Source organism: Xyrauchen texanus, chromosome 13 (assembly GCF_025860055.1).
Source record: "Xyrauchen texanus isolate HMW12.3.18 chromosome 13, RBS_HiC_50CHRs, whole genome shotgun sequence".
Taxonomy (NCBI): Eukaryota; Metazoa; Chordata; class Actinopteri; order Cypriniformes; family Catostomidae; genus Xyrauchen; species Xyrauchen texanus.
The window spans coordinates 44,228,554-44,251,730 of record NC_068288.1 but is presented as its reverse complement, the minus strand read 5'-3'; the positions used below and the strand labels follow the sequence as shown (position 1 = coordinate 44,251,730).

At 39.3% G+C, this 23,177-nt stretch overlaps 1 protein-coding gene across 1 annotated transcript in view; it reads right to left on the bottom strand.

Moving 5' to 3' along the window:
• LOC127654420 (neuron navigator 1-like) overlaps positions 1 to 19,438 on the bottom strand; it is a 79,277-nt gene extending 59,839 nt beyond the window's left edge. Inside the window, exons 1-3 of the mRNA XM_052141605.1 lie at positions 18,808 to 19,438; positions 9,886 to 9,988; positions 6,107 to 6,469 (exon numbers count right to left, since the gene is read on the bottom strand). Of these exons, the coding sequence (XP_051997565.1) occupies positions 6,107 to 6,469; positions 9,886 to 9,988; positions 18,808 to 19,438 (1,097 nt within the window). The remainder of the gene's footprint in view (positions 1 to 6,106; positions 6,470 to 9,885; positions 9,989 to 18,807) is intronic.
• Between the last annotated feature and the right edge of the window lie 3,739 nt (positions 19,439 to 23,177).

Genomic DNA, 23,177 nt, shown 5'->3' with positions numbered 1-23,177 from the left:
TTTGTAGCTTCTTAGCTTGGAGATATTCTAAGGCTTTGATGGGTCTCCTGGTAATATAAAAAAGTACCATGGTATTACAGTATTTGAAGTACATTTGAGTAACGTAAAAAACATGCTATATGCATATTGTAGTCATTCAGCAACATTGCTTATCATGGTTCCATGTACCATCTGATATCATTACTGTATCATGGTACTGCTATAGTAATTATTTGTAAGAGTGAATATTATGCAGCTTCCATACACAGAGACAAAGTCAAAGCTCAAGAACACAGAATCGATTGTGGGAGACTGCAGCATCTAGGAGCAAACTCTAACCTTTTCCCTCCTTTTTCCACACCAGCTTATCTCCATGGTTACCACATTCAGACTCTGTCATGCACTATGTAAACTGTTAGCTTTGATGTATAAAATACATGCACACTGCAAACCATTTGAAGCCCTGTATTATAAATAACAAGAGTTATAGCAATGCATGGTAATTTGATGCTAATCTGAACCCTGTCATTCTCAAAATGGTGAGCTAAGGTGTGTTAGCATTTGAAAACGTTAGCCCAGGTGGCTAAGCTAATTGGATAAATGTAGATGTAAATGTAAATCTGGCACCCTGCATTTTAGGGCGCTTATGAACTAGAGAAAGTTCTGCCAGTGCCAGTGTTAATTTCATCAACAAAATTAATGCCAAAATGTTTTGTTGGTGAATCTTTTTCTTCAACAATAATGAAGACAAGACAAAAAATACATATCATAATGACAATAAAATCATTAAACGTACTGTTGATGGAAATATAATGACAAAATCAGAGAGCGTTTACGTGCATAATATTACACTGATTATGCTATTGTGCTGACAATGTGTGAGGTCATATAAACTGTTTGACACTATATTAAATTTCCAAAATAAATGGCGAATCATATTGAGGCTTTATCCTACATAGCATGGATGTGGTAAAGAAATGCAAATCCTCTCTAATAAATGTGCACTAAACCGAATGACGCTGATTGAACTGCCGCCATTCTTAAAGAGACAGTAGCATTTTAGTGCTTGTTATACAAATGAATGTTAACCTAACGTTATTACTTGTAATTGTATGCATTATTTTAAACAGAGATAGCTCATTTAGTTATTATAGAAGCAATTTCATGACATAATATTTATTGATACAATTTTTAATTTTAAATTTTTTTAAAAGCTAGGCTGGGGATAGAAATAAGTACAGCTGTCTTTTGCATGCTAAATATTAGTTTGATTACAACCCATCATAGTTTTCCAGATATGTTCAGTTATTTAGCTTGTCCAGCACCTGATCAACCTGAATGTAGCCAACTAGTTTATTTGATATATTTTACTGAGAACGGTATAGAGAAACTATTATTATCTTAAATTTGAGTATTTATATTGTGTATTTGAGAACTTTATTCTGATGAGAAATTATAATTGTAATTTTTCTCAAACATTTAAAAAAAATATATATATATATATATATATATATATATATATATATATATATATTCTGTTACTTTGTCATTTAAGTAATTCTATATAAATTCAGGATAATATTCAATCATGAACATCGTACAGTGCATCGAACTGTATTATGAGATACACATTTCATCCCACCCCTACTATTTTCCTATATTCAAATAGAGAAAACAGTCAGATAAATAGGGGTTTTAGAGAGAGACAGAAAGAGAAGGGATATAAAGAAAAGGCAAAAACAGAGAGAGAGAGAGAGAGAGAGAGGCGAGAAGAGAAGAGAAAAATATTTTAATAAATAAAAAATCATGTAATATTAAATAAAGTTAAACACACAAAAAAAAAAACATACTATATATGCCAAGAAGTAATTTAAGAAAAATACATTACACTGTATTTACATACAGTTGAAGTCAGAAATTTACACACACCTTTACCTAATACATTTAAACTCCTCCTTGCTCACACAGGCTTTTTCAGTTCTGCCCACAAATTTTCTATCAGATTGAGGTCATGGCTTTGTGATGACCACTCCAATACCTTGACTTTGTTGTCCTTAAGCCATTTTGCCACAATTTTGGAGGCATGCTTGGGGTCATTGTCAATTTGGAAGACCCATTTGTGACCAAGCTTTAACTTTCTGGCTGATGTCTTGAGATGTTGCTTCAATATATCCACATAATTTTCCTTCCTCATGATGCCATCTATTTTGTGTAGTGCACCAGTCCCTCCTGCAGCAAAGCACCCCCACAACATGATGCTACCACCCCCATGCTTCACGGTTGGGATGGTGCTCTTCGACTTGCAAGCCTAACCCTTTTTCCTCCAAACATATCAATGGTCATTATGGCCAAACAGTTACATTTTTGTTTCATCAGCAAAGAACTTTCTTCCCGTGTGCTTTTGTATGGCGGTTATGGAGCAGTGGCTTCTTCCTTGCTGAGCAGCCTTTCAGGTTATGTCGATATAGGACTCGTTTTACTGTGGATATAGATACTTGTCTACCTGTTTCTTCCAGCATCCTCACAAGGTCCTTTGTTGTTGTTCTGGGATTGATTTGCACTTTTTGCAACAAATTACACTCATCTCTAGGAGACAGAATGCATCTCCTTCCTGAGCGGTGGTCCGTGATGGCTGTGTGGTCCCATGGCGTTTATACTTGCTTACTATTGTTTGTACAGATGATCATGGTACCTTCAGGCATTTGGCTGATTTCTTACAGGTACACCTCCAATTGACTCCAATTAGCCAGTTAGCCTATTATAATCTAATTGGCTAACTGCCTAAAGGCTTGATATCATTTTCTGGAAGTTTCCAAGCTGCTTAAAGGCACAGTTAACTTAGTGTATGTACATTTCTGACCCACTAGAATTGTGATATAGTCAAATAAAAGTGAAACAATCTGTCTGTAAACAATTGTTGGAAAACTTACTTATATCATGCACAAAGTAGATGTAATAAACAACTTACCAAAACTATAGTTTGCTAATATGAAATCTGTGGGGTGGTTAAAAAATTTGTTTTAATGACTTTAACCTAAATTTATGTAAACTTCTGACTTCAACTGTGCATAGGGTGACACACTGTGTTTGAATCCATAAAATGGAATGCAATGCAGTATTACTTATAGGTTTTTGATACATGGTAGTGCAGACGGTGTAGGAATCTGTTCTGTGGGTATTGAAAAAATGGGTTCCAGGTTACTTTAAAGGATACATTGTTATCTTATATGGATGCTGTTAATTTTTCCAGGTTAAAGTGTGTTGTTAACAAATTAAGCCATTGATTTATTGAAAGTTTTGTTCTCTCTTTCCAGTTATGCAGAATAATTTTTTTGCTAGAGTCAGAGAGAATAAATTGAGTGGTTTGAGTTGCTTATGAATATTTATTGCAGACATATCTCCAAGCATAACTATTGTGGGACACATAGGGATGCTGAGGCCAAGAATCTTTGACAGCCTGTCCATGACCTCTGACCAAAAGTGCTGTACTTGTGGGCAGAGCCAGATTGCATGAAAATAGTCATCAATGGAAGTTGTACAGTGAGGACAGGTGTTCTTTTATGTATAAACCAAGTAATTAATGGTTAAATCATAAACAGATCAGCACACATGGATTTGTGCCCATTACCCTGATTTTGCGGTGCTATAGTTGGTCAGTGTAATCGGTAAGAATGATGGCTAGGTTTGATAACACCACCATTATACGGCTCTCTCTAAATCTTTGTCCATGAGCTTCCCAGATAACACTCTATTACTGCCCATGAGAACCGGCCTGGATTTAATCATCCGAAAATGCATTTGATGTGTGTTTTGGTTTGTGGGACTGAGCCAAGAGCTTTGTGATAATTTCATTTTCTACAGGTAGAGATAAACAAGACAGCAACCTAAAAACATGACAATCAAGGGCAGTAAAAAGAGGCTATCCTCACAAATGAGTCTGACGAGACATGATGGTTGAGAACCTGGAATCAGACTCCTGCTGTCAAACTCCCTGCTGCTGTGTGCTGATAGAGCTCAAGACAAACACAAGGTCACTTCCTTGGCATGCAAACTATGCTGAAAAATACAGTAGGGCATTGTTACGTCCCAGGGCGTATCTTTCTTTTATTTTCTTGTTACATCTGTGGATGTATAAGTTGTATGTATATTGACTAGACATTGTTTGTATGTTTTCTGTTGTCTCCCTTGTGTTCCCTGTCATCCCAACCAGGTTAATTTACATCAGCTGTGAGTAATTAAGATCGAGTGCTGGGCAGCTGTGATTGGTGCTGATCAGAAGAACATGGGAATAAAGCTGAGGTGGAAAGTCTGCTAGGAGAGACTCTTTCCTCCTGCCCCAGTGTTGATAGTCTTTGTGTTTTAATGCTGTTGTTAATTGGAAACTACAAGTTGTTTGTTAAACTTACCCTAATTTAAACATTGTTCCTTTGTTGGGTGTGCAATCTTTTCCACCCGTTGGTGTCCATGGAAGCGGTAGAGAGGTTGGCGCCATTTTCTTTGTTAAACCGGTTTTCTCTTGTTTATTGTTAGGTAGGGAGTGAGGCAAGATTTTTGTTGTTAATTTCTATTTCTTTGTCTGTAAGGGTAAGTAGTTTGTGCCTCCCTTTTCAGCTAGACTCATTTTTGTTTTGTTATTTTGGCCTGGTCCCCTCTTGAAGACTTTATGCTTCCCTTTTGTTTTGTAGTTAATAGAGGACAAAACTTGTAAACTGTTTTCGTAACCTGTTGTGGTTATTGTTGGCTGGGACAGGAGTGAAGACCTCCACAAATTATTATTATTATTATTATTATTATTATTATTATTATTATTATTTTGTTTTTTTTTTCTATCTTTAAGTTCCTTATAAATTGTTAGTTTTCTTCCCGACCCCTAGATGGGGAGGAAACGTAACAGGCATACTGTAAAAGTTACCTGAATAATCTGAGAGCTGGCAGATGCCTCGACTTTGCAAAAGGACTCAAATTGTGACTTTAAAATGTTAAGATGCTATTGATGGAATACACTGGTAGTTGCCTAATACTCAGGTTGCTGTGTATGCCAGACCCAGAGGGTCTGATGGTCCTTTTTATCATTTACAGCATCACTGCAGGCCTCTCTAGTAATGTGACTAATTATCATGCCCCCTCTTTGATGCACTGCTCACTGCAACCTTTTTAATCTAGTGCACTTACACTGCAGATTTACAATTATACTGCGACTCCTAGTCCCCGTTCTTGACATTATACCATTTTGAATACTTTTTGTTAGACTTAAAGGTTTGGTTCACCCCAAAATGCTAATTCTTTCATCATTTGCTCACCCTTATGCCGCCTTAAACTCGTATACATTTTCTTTCTTCTGCGGAACACAAAGACATTTTCAAGGATGAATAATATGTTTTTTATCAAAGGCAGCATATAGGTAATCCATATGAATTGAGTTTTTTAACCCATGTCTTCTGATGTGATACGATCTGTTTTAGGTGAGAACGAACCAAATTATAACTACTTTTCCCAATATAAATCTTGGCATCTGCAGTCGCCTGGACACTATCGTGATTGAAGCTCAATTACACTTCCTCGCATATATCGCATCCGGAGCAGTTTAATCGAGTTTACGTTTTGGTCCGTTTCCCACCCAAAACCGTATAATTTCAGAAGACATGGTATAAACCACTTGAGTTGTATGGATGACCTTTATGGTGCCTTTATGCCCTTTTTTAAAAAAAAAAAATGTAGGCCCCCATGGGCTTGCATTTCTTAAATATTCTTCATCTGTGCTCTGCTGAAAAAGTTTGAGATGGCTCAAGAGTAAGTAAGTGATGAGAGAATGATCATTTTTGGGTGAATTATTCCTTTAATGAATTTGTTCCATTAAGTGTTCCAGTGCCACGGTGAAAAGAACTACTCACACAAGCTTAAGATGGTTTGTTGATCTTAGCTAGTTTAAGATGGTCTAGCTGGTTTCCTATCCAGGCCAAGCTGGTCTTCAGCTGGTCAACCAGCTTTCAAGTGCCCAGACCCCTCTAAAATCAGCAAACAGACCAGCCTGGCGACACTGTCCAGATTTGACCGGTCAACAAATATTTAGCAAGCAAATACAAACAAGCCACAGCCATTCCATTGTTCAGCATATCCAGACACTCACCCATTGGCCAGATTGTCATCGTCGTCGTCGTCATTTAGACTCTTGCTGAGTAAATCAGAATCACTCAGATATCCAGACTTGATGTCACTCTCGACGGCGTCCAGCCCTTCAATAAACTCGCTGCGTGATGTGTGGCTGAGGCGGCTAGAACAGCGAGCGGGCATCGTGTGAGAAGTGTACTGGGACGTGGCCTTGGTGCCCACCAAATAGCTGCTGCCTGAAGAGGAAGGGGCATCGCCAGCTTGCAGGCGGGGACTGGCCTGACCGTGGCGCCAGGAGAGTGGTGAGGAGCGGTTGGAGAGGCTGGAGACGCTGCGAGCATTGGTTTCGTCACTGTCGTAGCATACACTGCTGTCCACGCAGCTGTGGACAAAGAGAGAGATAGGGTTATTGATGCTTTCATACAGAATTTCTTTGATCAGCATAGCCATGTTGTTCAGCAACGAATCTTAAATGGAGAACCTGGTCGCCCAGCATGTCTTTTTTATAGAAGCTGCTTGACCAAGGAAGTCTTGCTGGTTAAGATACATTTAACACCAGCATCAAAAACACAACATCCCAAAAGAAAGGTTGACCAGGATGGCTCAGGAGACTTAATGGAGTTACCTTATTTGTTTCATTAAAAAAAACTAGACAAAAATTAGACAAGCCAGAAAATTTGGTCTTGGAAAAATCTGATCAGAAATGTTTGAGCTCATATGGAAATCTCTGACTTTTGATTGCAGACTTTGGTATCATAGTGAATCTGTTTGAGACATTTTCGAGATCTCTTCTGTAAGTCTAGAAGAGACACATATGAGGCTTTAACTAGATTGTTTACTAGAGTGTCTCCGCTTTCTCTCTATTTCTCTCTAAAAAAAAAAACATAACCACTGTGTCTCTGAAGCACTATATATATTCCTCTGTTTGCTTGAGTGGCCCGTCCAGCCTCTCGTAGAACTCTTCTGTTAAGGGTTGAGATTGCCTAACCAGATGCACCAGCATTAATGAATAATGCAACAGTTTCTTTCACCACATAAGCATAAAGCAGCTATTTTTATCTAATTCACTCAGGATAATTTATCAGATGCCTTCAAACCCTAGAACCCTGCTTGTGGTTTGACACATGATCCAAATTATTTGGTCCGCATTTACCCGAGGCATAAAGTGTACACAAACGCAGTGGCAGTGGGTTACTCGGTTAGTGTTACTCAGTTGCCAGAGGACAATTAATTTGTGTTATTCGGGTGATACCATGTCACTTGGTCAAAGCCAATATTGGAACCTCTGATGAATTTGTGAGCAGGTAATTTTGTCTGTTGTCAGTTGGTTAGTCCTACAATTGTTGACATACAGTAAGAGTATAGAGCTGTGAACAGCATAGTAGAAGCAGCAATTGGAAGATATCTAATTTGTGATTTTACAGTAGAGCTAAAAATAACATACGTGTAGCCTTATTTCTCTGAATTGAACCTTTTGACTGACATCGAAGTCTCTCCCAAACCTGCTTTTATATTCTCTTTCAGTGCCACATCACGTCCTACTTGAAGCCAAAACAGTCACTACTCCAGGGGAGTCCTCCGACTGCTCTGATGTGGCCCGCGGGTTGGACTTTGGACACCCCTGTCCTACTATCTGCATATAGTACAGTTTTCTCACCACAAAAATCAGAGAAGGACTAAATGGGCAAAACCAGACTAAATATAAAAATTTTCTGAAGAAATTATGATTGTGCTTTACCATCCAAAAGTCATTGTCACGATGCTAGGTTGTTGTGAGTGGTTGAATGACTGTTGCTCTGCAGCTGCTAAGTTGTTCTGAGTGTTTTTTAACTAATTGTTCAGGACCGTTCACACAAACTTATTTTTGCATCCATCTGCACTGTTTTTTAATTGTTTTTCTATGCAAACATGCCCTAGACAGACATCTTTGACAGCTGTGCCACTTCTTAATCCCTGTGTCAACTTGAACGTTTTAAAAATGCTTCTCGAGACATCTGCATCTGACATCCATTCGTTGCGCAGCATATAGCTTTTATAGTGCAAATACGCATTCGGTCTGAACAGCTATGTGTTTGCTAAGGGGTTCTGAGTAATTTTATCTAATTGGTAAGGGTCAAAAACACCAAACAGGTTAATGCATCCATCTGCACTGTTTTGTAATTGTTTTATGTAAACATGCACTAGATGGACATCTGTGACCATTGTACAGTCTCGTGTAAGACCACATTTTGTAGACGCTGTGTCAAGTTAAAAGACCATGAAATCATGTCTTTTAAAAAACATGGCTCGAGACATTCTATTCCATTCATTGCGTATAGCTTTTTCAGTGCTAGAACACTTTTGGTCTTAAACGTCGAACGCGTTTTTGTATTAATCTGCTCTGTTTTTTAATTGGTAAATATGCGGTCAACAGACATCTTTGACTGTTGTGCATTCTCGTGCAAGACTGCCCCATTTTTTTTGACACCATGTCAAGTTAAAAGAACTAAAAAACATGTCTCTGTTTCTGACTCACTTTGCATTTGTAGTTCTGCATATAGCTTTTCTTATCCCAAGTACACGTTCAATGTGAACGCACCCTTGATTGTTACGTATTGGTTGTTCATAGCATTTTCCTATCCAAGCATACATTGTGCTAATAACAAAAACTAAGAATATACTCTAGTTCGGCAGATGTATTAATTGCATTGTCATGTTTTGACAATCATACTACAGTCTTCTTTTTTCAGTCATTGTAACCCATTCTTGCAGAACATCAAAAATAACAGAAGAATCACATTACAGGGCTGCTGATACGGCTTAGGCATGACACACAAATACATTAGCATGGCGGAAAACCTGCGGGTGGTGTCTGGTTGCTCTTGTATGAATCATTTTTAAGTCTCCGCCATCATGACTTTGGAAGCTCAGTGGTCGTAAAGAAGAGGAGCTGCTTTTAAAATGCAGGGTACATTAGTTGTAGGCAGTCTGATATAAAAATGCATTACAATGTTTGAGCAAACGTATCCACTGTACATTGCTAAAACTGTACAGTATATGCTTATTTTAATTATTCTTACTGATGTTAAAGGATTAATTCACACAAAAAATAAAGTCAACTAGCAATCCCCAAGCAACCACTCTAAACACCCTAGCAACCAAACAGGAATACTTACAACAACTGGCAATGCAACCACCTAGAACATTGAATGCAATGACCCACTTTATACAAGGTGTTTATAAAACATTTGATACAATATACTTATTATTTAAATATGTGTTGTTGTGTTGTACTTACATTTAAAGTACATGCATTTAATTACATCTGTAATTACACTGGTAACCTAAACCTAACCCTAAACCTTAACCCTTACCCCTATTCATACTTCTAAACCAAAGCGTACCTTAACCTCAGTTGTGAGTAGTGACACAATAAATGCATAACATTTGATGTATTTTAATGTTAGTATTTAGTTGTTAAAGACATCTAATATAAATCAAGTTGCCTTCTTAGTCATTGATGTTAAGTGTTTAATTGTGTATTTGTGTGTTTGAATGACCAACATGGTAACTTCCCCCCAAAAATGTGGGAGTGTCTGGTTATTGCGGAAGTAATCCCTTTTGTATAATTTAAAACTTTGTTTACATTAATTGTCTTTGTGAAACTAATGTGTGTAAAGATCTACATCAGTTGGCGCTTCGTCCCAGTTGTACAACTCATTTAAAGGCAACCATATGCATCGGAAAACACTCATGTCATGAATTAGTTTGGCTGTTATTTTTAATACCATATACATATGGGGTATGTTTCTGACTCACCTCTGCCTGAGCTGGGTTCCTCGCAGGCTGGACATGGTTTCCTCCAGATTCTGTCTGAGATCCAGAACATTTTGAACTGTCCGTTTTCTTTGAGATTCTGGATCTGCAAAAAAACAAACAAACAAAAACTCTCAATAACACTCCTGTTTAGAGGTCGACCGGTTAATCGGTCGATTTTTTTTGCATTTTTTACATAATCGGCATCGGCCAATATCCACGCATATCAAGCCGGTTATTAGGCAGGCGCATCTGTGGGCAGCCTAGTGTTGTTGTGGAACACGTGTTCGACGCACGCTGCCCCTAGAGTCATTTTCCCCTAGAGTGAACAGACCTCATCCAGTGCCTAAGGAAGGAGCTAAGTTCCTTGGAGAAAACAGTAAGGGTTAAATTTGTATAACTTCTTTAGATTTAATTAAAAACTTTTGATATGTTACTGCCAACTTCAAGAAAAAACGTGACAAACGCGATAGTTGACATGACATTCGGCTACTTTGGATATTGATAGCGTAGTTGAAGTTGCATTATCACAGCAGAAGGGTTGTTATCATGTCACAATAAGGAAGCAAGAATTTTGCAATTACAGACAGTGAATCTGAGACTTTTATTTGTTCTGTTTGTGTGTCTTATATTTGAGAGGGTTGTCACTCAATGCAGATAAATAAGTAATAAAAATATACCAACGCAGTATAGGCTAGTGAAAGACTGGCTTTGGTAAGCTCGGACGTTATCGGTTCTGCTGTCGGTACTGGAGAAATTAAGAAAATACATTCTTTATTGCTATAAAGAGAAAGTTATTTTATCTCGCCAGCCATTTCTATGTATAATAATATGAAACCATTTGTCTGTGATGCAATTTAGCTATTCGCAGTGAGAGAGAGAGAGAGAGAGAGAACTGCAGCTCACAGCGTGCACACAGCGAGCACAAAACGAGCCCTGCTTAATGAGTGACAGAACTAAACATTCAGACATAGCCTGGTTTAGATCTGTGATTATTAGTCTGATTTTATTTTAGATTTCGCCTTCCAAAGATTATAAAATAATATTTATACATAAGCCGCATTCTGTCCAGCACAACTTCCTTCCCTTCACAGCGGTGCACTGACATTTCTCCCTAAAACTCAAACTTAACGTCAGAATCAGCACGATCGGTGATTGTTGTAAAATGCTACTGTTGCTAAATTGCGGGACGCGTTTAATAATAAAAAGATCGCAAGAGATGTCGTTCCCAAGGCGGCGCGCGCTCCGAAACACACCGCAAAGAGACAAGCAAACTATAGGCTACTTTGGGTTTCATGCGTCTAAACGATCAAATATACACAAAAATATGTCAAAACGACCGGCTTGGAGATTCACTTAAACACAGTTTATGTCTTAAATGGACGTAGTTATGGAAATAGTTGGGAGAAAATATGCTGCATCAGGAGCCTATTAGATCTGAGCTCGGTCTTAAAGGGGAAGCGGTCTATTAAACATGTGACGATTGAGCCATTACTGCGAATCAAACAACAAAAGGCAAAGAGAAAATCACTTACAGCTCTTGAATGAATAACTTCTGCATTAATAAGCATTAATCTATCTATGATAAACTATGCAGAGTTATTTTACAATTGATTACTTTATTAGATTTCTTTTTAGACCACACGTGAACAGTAATGTTAGTAGACCTTCCTGAAATTAAAAAAAAATATATATATATAACAAAAAGAACCGTTAGGAATACCGTTAAAGTACCGGATCGATAAGCAGTATCGGTAAGATAGTTATACCATTAAAACCTTAACGATACCCATCCCTAGTTATGCCTGTGCTTCTCTTGGATGCTCTGAACATTGGATTACGTGTCTGGATTGCCCCTTAATTAAAGCTGCATTTGGATCTCAACCTTCGTGTCTCGGAGCAGTTCGTAACACCTGCTTTGTTTATTTAATATATTTGTTATACATTATTTATACAATATGTTTTTACATTATACATTTTTAATTTTAAGTGTACAAGTGCAGATTGGTCAAGTGTTCAATAAATGTATTTGTTGAGAAATTTTGTCTATCTTAAGTAATTATTTGTGTTACATTTTATCTTTCAAATAAAAGGTTCAAATAAGAGGTTAAAACAAGCACATATCGGCCAAATATCGGCCCAAATAAATCGGCAGCATTAATCGGCCATCGGCCGACCCGGATTTCAAAAGATCGGCATCGGCATTGGCCTGAAAAAACCAATATCGGTCGACCTCTACTCCTGAAACTAAAACATTCCATTGCAATGCCATAAAACATACCATGGAAAACAAAATCATTGTAATAACTTTAAGTACCAGTTAAATACTATGGTATATAAACGGGTTAAATTGGGATTTCAGAGGTGGGGCAACCCTAAAATCAGTTGATGTCGCCACCACAGTTTTAAAAAATACATGGGTGTCTAAATATGGATTTATTATTATGCCTGTCTGGTGTCATTCAGAGAGTTTTATTTTTATTTTAGATTAATACATTTTACTGGGATAATGATTTGTCATTATTTACCTTAATTGCGAAAATACGTAATTATATTTTGTTAAGTGTTTTATGATGTCAAAATACTTGATAAAGAATGCCATCAAATGTAAAAAACAAATCAGATGACAGCTGGGACAAGTTACCTTCTTCTTAGGTTGCCCAATGGTCATCTTATAGAACATGCTAAACTTATATCCAATTATGTTACAATTTAAAAGTAAATGCACATCGTTCTTAACGAGGGAAACAAACACCTACACAACTACCTTTTCCTCAAAATGTAATGAAAACATAGACAAATTTATGCCCATGATTAGTTTTAACCAATCATCAATGCTCTTCGACTAGCCGAGTTCTCTTAGGTTCTTTTTTTTGTATTCTAGTTTAAACACACATTTTCAGTTTGTACAAATGTAATCTTTCTGTCCATGGTGGTTTCATACATTGCTGAAAAATATTTACGGCATTTAAAAAAATATATATTATTATTAAAAAAGGCCATATGGTGTAAGCATCAAGTAACATGCATTAAAACATGAAAACATGTGTATCTTTAACTAAATGTAATTAATAAACCTTAATTTAATTTTGATAAAGATTATGCAATTCAATTTGATGGAATTTTGTTATGAATTTGGAATGTGTCAACCTTAAAAATAGGCTGATACTGTGTATCAATGATGCGTGATGAGCGTCATGCCATTGACTCAAGATTGTGCTCACAAGGTTTGATAATGCGAACGCTTTTGCATATTACATGGACAATCCCCCCGGAGCAACCTGGAGTTAAGTGTCTTGCTCAAGGACACAATGGTGGTGGCTGTGGGGATCGAACCAGCAACCTTCTGATTACCAGTTATGTGCTTTAGCCCATTATGCCACCACCACTCCACCACTTTTGAGGATGAAATAGTTACTGGATTACTCAAAATTGGCCAGATCACAGATAACAGCAAAACATTGTGTATCTGCAGTAAAAACTCAATATTCCGCTTTATTTCTTGAGTTTTGTCTGTGAAATAATCAGTACTTATTAGTTTTGGACCGGCAGAAATTATGATCACAAAGTCTATCCACATTTTCAGATTTGTGTTCAGTATTTTGTGTAGAACCATCCATACAGACTGTTGCACGATCATTTAAATGATTGCTTTTCAATCCGATAAACTTTCAGATAAACATGCCCCTAAATGACACGCAAACACAAAACATACTGAGGTTGGATGCTTTACATGTCAGTCAGACGGTCTATTCCTGTTGCAGTAAGCAGCAATGAGGATCAGACCTTTCGCACAGGCGGCAGTCAGCATGTCAACAGCATGGCCAATCGATCTCATGCTGCAGTTAGGCACAGCGCCTGCCCTGACATTATTAACGACTGGACTGCTTTACAGACATACAGTAGAGAGAGAGCTTACCGGACAACACATATCTCGGGTCAATCAAGTCCATTCCCATGACGGAAATAACACGTGTTCTTGCTAATAGCATCACTAGAGAGACTTGCATGGTGGTATTAGTAAATTAGGTGACAAGATGACAATATTTTATGCACTTTTATAAAACAGCATTACATTACACTCAGGTAAGTATTGATATAAAGTTGAGGTCAAATGGAGCCCGACTCTGCTGCAGTGCTGCTCTGCGTTTGACAGCATGAGAGATTAAGTTTTAATTTATGCTCTATTTCCATATGCTTTCATCTGCAAGGGCAGGCTGGACCACAGATTCTTCGACAGGATATTTGAGTCACAAAGTGGGCGACTGCATCAGATGCAAGCATATGTGCAGATATTAATAGACTGATACCTGTTTATACTGGTCAGGCTGATTAATCTGTCAATATTTGGCCAGTAACTGCACCTACAGTAACTGGCCGATTAAAAGTAGTGGTAAATTTCTCTTGTGTAAGTTCCAAAATATACCAACAATACATTTGACAATGACCTTGCTAATAGATAATACACATTTAATGTTTTTAAATATTTTTGGTGTTAATTACGAGCAAAAGTTGTGTACATTAGAAGAAGAAGAAGAAGAAGTTTTATTTATATAGCGCCTTTCCATAGCTCAAGGTCGCTTTACATTGTACATTTCAAATACATTTAGACACGCTCACATACATTACAATCACATACGACACAGAGTCACCTTATCAAAAATGCATGTTAAATAGATATGTTTTTAACTGGGTCTTGAAAGTAGCCAAAGATGAGGTATTACGTAGTGTAAGAGGTAGCGAATTCCATAATTGAGGAGCATTAATACTGAAAGACCTTCCACCTACAGTAGACAACCTGAAACGAGGGATGGACAGTAAACCAAGTTCAGCTGATCTAAGGGACCGGGCAGGACGGTAAGGGTAGAGTAGGTCAGACAGATATTGGGGAGCAAGACAATTTAATGCTTTGAATGTTAGCAGCACTACCTTATAGTGGATACATGATGCCACAGGTAGCCAGTGAAGGTCATGAAGCAGAGGAGTAATGTGAGCAGAACGCCTGGTAGAGGTGAGAACTCTTAGGTGTTCATTTACATCTCATTTGCTATCATTAAGATTTTTATTCCAAAATCTTCTAACAAACTAGGTAATAATGCATCAAGACAATGAGGCGTAAATTTTCAGTTAAAGATGAGTAGAAACTTAAACATCAAAATAAACATTTAATAACTTACTAGTATTCTTACAAGTATAATAAAATAAAAGTTTGGCAATTTGCACCCATATTTAAATATTAACATACAGTATGGGCATCACTGCAGTGTGTTAATTGTGTATATTTAGGGTCCCACAGGCAAACTACATTAACCTCTACCCCTAAACCTAACCTTAACCTTACATTAGAAAAAATAACCTTGGTTTTACTACAGTAACCATGGTTTCACACGGGAACGAGTGTGAACGACAGACTCCGCCTCCTGATCAAACCCCTTCTCTGCACTCTCCGACGTTCACCGTGACCAAATCACTGCAATGAAATCAACATTTATGTATTTTTTTATCTAATATATTAAGTAGTTTTAAAGGAAATATTAAGAGTGCAAAGAGGAAATCGGAAGGGGAAAAGAGTGGGACAAAACGCGGATTCGAATCGCGGTCGCTAGGACAACAGTACACATTCACACACCGTCTTTACACCCCGCGCCACTGCAGCGATATCTAATGGATAGTTTGTTGATTCCACCAGACTATTGGGGTGCGAATAGCTGCACTGTGTGGCAGATGCTATTTACACCGGGGTGCAAATAGACACTCTGTAAAAATAAAACCTCCCTGGAATTCATACTTGCTTTATGTAGCCTATAAATAATTTTTCCAGAATGATTACTCTGTTTACAATAAATTAATTATCTTTATTGTCCATTATAACCCTAACCAACATATTGTTTGCTATCAATAAATTGTATTATATTTAATATTAATTATATACACTGCTCTCTAGATAGTGGTATTAGTATTGCCCACTGGAAAAACCCATATCTGTCAATGTCGAGTCCAGTTATAGATGTCAACATGATCACTTTGAGCTAATTAATGGAGTGAATGGCTCCCTGCTCCTCTGCTCGAATCTCTCATATCTCTATAGTCACTTGCTTTTGCTTGCCATTTTAACACATCCTATGTCTCATTTCCAGGATGCACAAAGAAACCTAATATGGCCATGCGTTTATATTTCACAACTCTTCCTCAATTCAATCTATTGTCTCCCACAGATATTTTAAGCCTGGTTTTCCCATAGATTTAGACCCTGGTACAGCTGTACAGTACAATAGCAGCTGTGAATGTACGGAGGAAACCAATGATTCATTCTAAGTTCAAATTCAGTCTTGTGACCACAAATAGCATGCATTTGTGCAGATGCAGTGTGCCACATATAGTCCTGCAGAAAAGCTCATAGGGTGGACTACTGTGCAGAGGTTTATTATGCAGAACGCATAAATGAGCATAAACTCTGCGGGTGATTATAGTTAGAAGAAAGATTATATTTTATTACTGAGAATCAATGGAGCACTCGTAGAGAGATCTTGTGATGCATGTTTTCCTGAATGTAAAAGTTGCTCTGTAGCTCATTATGTTCTAAAGTGTCTAAATTTAGTGAGTCCTAGATTCAGTTACATTGTCCTAATGGCATTATGCTCAATTTTGCACTTCAGTGGTGATTGGTTGACAGAGAGATCCTCAAAATGCTGCTATGTAAGTGTCTGTGGTAACTGCACTAAATTTAAACGTATAAAGAAGTATGCACCTATTGGATCATAACTGAAACCGATTCGAACTTGTATTACCATGGAATAATGCCTATAGGTGTTTGCAAATCCTTTAAAAAAGATTTAAATTCCTTTTGATGTCCTACAAAGAACCATTTACAAATTACATTTCAAAATTGACCAATACATTTTAATAATCCAGGTCATTAGTTTACCGTCATAAGTCTATTAACTCATTGAGGATTTATATTGTCTTAACCGTACTGACTTACGCAATACAAGTAGGTTAAGTGGGAAGGAAACATCGAAAATTTGATTCCAGGCAAACATTCCAATAATCCAGGTCAAGGAATTGGTTATTAAGTCTGGATACAATTTAAAATAGAGGTCATGCATTTGAGAAATGATGCACAATATAAGACATGCAGTCTTTAGAGGATGATAAAAAAACAAATAAACAATATGGGATTTTTGTAGCAAATGCAACAGACATACCTCCTGATTATTGCAATTGAGTTTGCCTCATGACTGCTTACAAACTATAACAAGCATTATTCCTTATAGAATATCATGCAATCTTTTTGTAGATAATCCAATAAAATAAAAGCATCATCCAATTATTTGTATTAATATGGCAAAGTATGATTCAAAGCCAGGGCTCCAGACTGCAGCTAAAATAGTCACAAATGCAACCAAATGTAACTGATTGTGCAATCATTTATAATCTAGCCGCCATTGTCGACAGTCGGGTTGTGTGCGTTCATATGCAGTTTTGTCAGATATCATCTTGCAAGTTATTGAGTACATCCTCAGAGTGCGCACCGTCATTGTGTCTCGAGCCGCTTTTCACCTGCTCTGTTTTGATGAGCTTGCTGCACCGCATGCAAGAACAAACCCAGCGTGAGAGAGACGTGACCAAATTACTCTTTTGAACCAGGTTTTTTTTTTTATGAATCCCCTGAAAAGATCTCAGGACTGAACTCATGTTAGCAGTTTGAATCAGAATCACATTCTCAGCGAATCATCCGTCGGTGTGTCCACAAATGGAAGCACAGACATTTCAAATTAGTAGTCCCATGTCTATTTCAGGGTTCATTCTAATTAAAATAATCCCGTACAACTTAATTATTAATACACTGATCAGCCACAAAATTAAAACCACCCGCCTAATATTGTGTAGGTCCCCCCTCGTGCCACCAAAACAGCACCAACCCGCATCTTAAAATAGCATTCTGACATGATATTCTTCCCACAATTGTACAGAGTGGTTATCTGAGTTACCGTAGACTTTGTCAGTTCAAACCAGTCTGGCCATTCTCTGTTGACCTCTCTCATCACAGTACTGACCCTCACTGGAGGTTTTTTGGTTTTGGCACCATTCTGAGTAAATTCTATAGACTGTCGTGTGTGAAAATCCCAGGAGATCAGCAGTTACAGAAATACTCAAACAGCCCGTATTACAGCATGTGCAGTCATAGGATTTAAGAGTTTTTATAAATTTCAGTGTGGACGAGCAACTTATGGAAAATGCTTGCAAAAGGCAGTGTGGACTGAGAGCCCCGGTTTCACCTCCAGATGAAACGCATTTCATAGAACGTAACACGGCACTGCTGGGGGGCAACGCTGACGCTGATGCTTCACTCCGTATAGCTCAATGTATTTGGCAGTAATGACACGAGTCATGTTTACGCTCCTTAAGTTGCAGACTGTGCTAAAAATCTCATGAAAAATTTGTGACTGCAGAATAACTTTCTTAGAATTATATTACGTGGCTCCTTAAACATATCGCTGTAGTTCCAAGGTGAAATTTCCACTATGTGACGTTAAATAAATCGTTACATTGTTCTCCCAAACAGTTGCGCTTTTTAAGGCTAATACTCTATCGAGATTGAAATCAACAAAACTGACCTCTTTACCCTAAACCTTTAGGTAACCGATAGTGTCATGAAAAACAAATGTGAGATGATAAACACAATTGCTGAAGAAACCACGTCATTTTGTGGTGGATATGTCAACTCGCATGCTCTTCAGGACTCGTACCCCTGTCCTTTGCATCACAAGTGCAACACTCTATCAGTTGAGCTACCTCACATTTTGATCACACTGGAACAAATTTGTAAATTAAGTTGGTTACAAAATACAAATGTGATTCTATAGGTATAGTAACGTGATTCTATAAGACTAGGTTGGTGCAAAGAGGCAAAGTCATACTCACCAAGCATTTGACTAAAGAGTAATTGCTCCAAGTCTCCAAGTACCGTGACCACCAACTCTGGGTCTACCTTGAGGAAGGGTTTATCACCTCCTTCCTCACCTTGACTTTTGCCTTCAGGGTCCCCGTAAAACCCAACAGATCCCTTCTTTGCATTCGCTTTGGCTTTGCTGGAAAGGATATCATCGTCAGACTTGCAATCATCGGATGTCTTGCTAAGGGGTTTTACTTCCGCGTAAGGGCCCCGAGGGATCCGACTTAGGCCCTTGCCCAAGGTCCCAGGTGCTGCCAGAGGGGTGAATAACTTGGGTTTGCCCTGGAATAGGGAATGGTCCGATTTGGAGAGGTTGCGAGAGAGTCGGGTACCACCTGCCCCTCCTCCGCCCGCTGGTTTGGGATTGCCCATCTTCAGGTGGCCCGAGGCAGCCTTGCTCATATCGTCACACCATTTGGGCTCATAGAGTTGCATCTTCTTCTCAGCATCCGTCAGCACTGCCAAGTTGGTCAGGGATCTTTGCTTGCGGAGGTTGGACGGCACCGGGATGCGACCCTCTGTGCTGCCAACACGGTACACCTTCAGCTCGCTCCTTGCCACACTCTGTGGCATGCCAGACTTGCCTCTCTTGGCAGCCATGCCCACACCTTTGACTTCCTGCAAGCTCAGACTTTGACGTCCCCTGCGTCTTCCTGCCTTTTATTCAACCCCCAAGCGTTTTCCTCTATCGAAACACATTTAGGGCCAGATAACTCAGGAACAAGAACATAGAGCAAGACGATTCTTCAGCTCTTTCTTTCTTGTCAATTCCTTTTTTTCCTTTCCTCACTGAACCTTCCAGTCAGGCTGCAGCAGCTGCCGCCTTGATTCTCCTTTCTCTCTCCTCTTTTCACTCACACTCTCGTTTCTCTCCTCCCTTCACCAAACTGAATTGCCGCTGAGCCATGCAGCACCCGAATGACAGTGTTGAATGCAACGGCCCTTCCCCCCTTCTCTCTCTCTCTCCCTCCCTCTCTCTCTTTCTCTCTCTCTCTCGGCTGCATTTTCCTGTGCGTCTCTCAGCCTCAGCAGAATGTGTGAGATGTTAGGGGGAGATGGCAAATTGCAAAGCCTGAATCTAAACTGAATCCAGTCCATCTTTTTTTTTCCATCTTTTTCTCCATCTCTATTGTTCCACCCCTCCCCCATCTATCTATCTATCTATCTATCTATCTATCTATCTATCTATCTATCTATCTATCTATCTATCTATCTATCTATCTATCTATCTATCTATCTGTCTGTCAATCGAGAGAGAGAGAGAGAGAGAGAGTGAGAGAGTGAGTGATAATAATAATAATAATAATAAATATAGTTGTAACATATAGTGAACAAATGAAACAACCTGGCAATCCAACAAAATTAAATATGTATACATTCAGTAAAAAGACACATTTAGTAAAACAATTTACTATATAAATATATATATATAGGTTAAGGAGGTTTTGCTTTAAATTTATCTTATTTTAAAGATAATTAGATATGTTTACTGCAAAGAAAAAGGATTGCCCTTTAAATTGCAAGTTGTGCATTTCAAACTAAATCTGATGAAAATGCTGCTTGAATGAATGAATGGATGAATGACATAAATAAATATCAATAATAAAACATAAAATCAATCCATAAAAAGTCATCAAAATCTCTCCAGATGTTTTCCATTACAGCAAGCTTATCTCATATCATCAAGCTACACTTCATAATGTACACTGATATGTTGTTTTTAGATGATCCCTAGCATCACTGTTCATGATATTCTATACACTTCTCTCTCTGGAATACTCTGCAATGCTTTGCTGGAGAAGCTGTCACTATAGCAACGCTGTTACCTACATCACAATACATATTAAAATGGCCGTGTCTTGTCATACTGCAATGCACAAAGCACACTGATGCTGTAAATAAGGTAACAGCATGCTACAAATTCAGTTTCTGGTATGTGATAACCTAGTCTTCCATGGAACACAAAAAGAGTTGTTAGGCAGAATGTTAGTATCAATCACCATTCCATTTTCTTGCATTTTATCCATAAAATAAGTTTGAATGGTGACTAGGGCTAACATTGTGCCTGACATCTCTGTTTGAGTTCCACAGAATAAAGAGAGTATTTTGGGTGGAACATCTAGAACTTGAGTACAATGACAGAAATGCCATTATTAGGTGAACTGTTTCTTTTGATTCACCCATAACCAGCTAGATACAACTGACCAGTTTGATACAATGACTTCATTGATCTGCACTGTAGGAGGGCCACACACATTTGTTCTGTCCTTAAGGGCATGTGGGGTGATTCTGATGCCAAATAAGTCATTGAATTTTACTGAAGAGGAAAAAGAGGGCTGTGAAGAATGAAGTCTTTTGTATTCATTCGTCACGTGTGGCTGTCCTATTCTATGGGGCTCTTCCCAATTACATCATAAAATGAAGAACACAATGCACATTTTTCACAACTTTAATTTAAGTTATGTTAATGCAATGTAGTTCAACAGGATGATGTAAAAACAATCAAGCCATTGACAAAGATACCCTGTGGGGAATTATATTTCTCAAAGGATTCTCCAAATATGTTGCTGAAAAGTCATAAAGGTATTTGTCTCCATTGAACATATGTTGTATATTAGTCTTGAAATCATGTGAACACAAACGTATCGGTTACCTAACGTAACCTCGGTTCTCTCTAGATGAGGGAACGAGTATTGCGTAAGCTAGCTTACGCTACGGGAAAGATTGATCTTTTCTGAGATATTGAAGCCAAAAAATTGGTGCCGGTCTGTGTGGAATGTGTCCCATCAGTGCAGCTCACCAGGGGAGCTGTAGCGTATTAAACCGCTAGTAGTTTTGCCTGCAGAGCGGGCACTTCCATATTGTAAAATCTGACAAAGGTGGAGGGGGAAGTCCATCCCGCTGCCACACATATGTCGTGAATGGAAATCCCGCTGGACCATGCCCACGAGGATGCCATGCCTCTAGTGGAGTGAGCCCGAATGCCCAACGGGCATGGCAGGTCTTTTGACGCGTATGCAGCAGCAATAGCGTCCACTATCCATCTAGATAGTGTCTGTTTCAAGGCGGCGAGACCTTTGGTGCGCCCTCCGAACGAAACGAAAAGCTGCTCAGAGCGTCTGAAAGCGGCGGAGCGCGCAGTATACAATCTCAGTGCTCTGACAGGGCAAAGGAGATTGGCGTCGCGTTCGCTATCGGGTGCTGGCAGCGCCGATAGGGAAATGACCTGTGCTCTGAAAGGAGTACCGATCACCTTGGGAACATAGCCGTGTCTAGGCTTTAAAATGACTTTAAGTCACTTGGTCCAAACTCAAGACACGCAGCGCTGACAGACAGCGCGTGAAGGTCTCCCACACGTTTGACTGATGACAGGGCAGTCAGAAAAACGGTTTTGAGTGAAAGGTATTTCAAATCCACGGATTGAAGTGATTCGAAAGGGGGGGCTTTCATAGTTTCGAGAACTATAGAAAGATGCCAGATAGGAACCGATGGGGCGCGGGGGTTCATCCTTCTAGCTCCCTGAGGAAGCGGATGACCAGCTTGTTTTTCCCCATGACTGGCCGTGCAGGGGTTCAGCGAACGCCGCAACGGCCGCCACATACACTTTGAGCGTGGATGGGGATCTGCCCTTATCCAGCAGCTCTTGTAGAAATACGAGCAGCGACGACACCCCACATGTCCGCGGGTCCAAGTCTCTGTCGGTGCACCATTTTGAGAACACAGACCATTTTGACGCATAGAGTCTTCTCGTGGAAGGGGCTCTAGCGTCTATGATGGTGTTTATTACTCCTTCTGGCAGAGCGACAGGTAGTCGTTGATCACCCACGCATGCAGCGCCCAGCACTCTGGGTGGGGATGCCAGATTGTGCCGCGAGCTTGAGAGAGGAGATCTGCTCTCACTGGGATGGGCTACGCGCTGTCAGTGACAGCTGCGTAAGCTCGGGAACCATGTCTGATTCTCCCAACGCGGGGCTATGAGGAGCACCGAGTGACGCGTTTCCTGATCCTCTGCATTACCTGTGGCAATAGCGAGACGGAAGGAAGGCGTAAAGCGGGCGTGGGCCAGTCCTGGGCCAGCGCGTCCTCGCTTCGAGAAAAATATTGGGCAGTGAGAGTTCTCTTTGGACGCAAAGAGGTCTATCTCTGCTCTGCCGAATAGGTGCCATAACGTCTGGACTGTTTGAGCGTGCAGGGACCATTCCCCTGGGGGAATATTGTCTCTGGACAGTCTGTCCGGGCCGTCGTTCAGGTGGCCTGGTACGTGCATTGCCCTCAGCGAGCGCAGGTGGCACTGGGACCAACTCAGTATGCGTTTCGTCAGATGGAAGAGGTTCCTGGA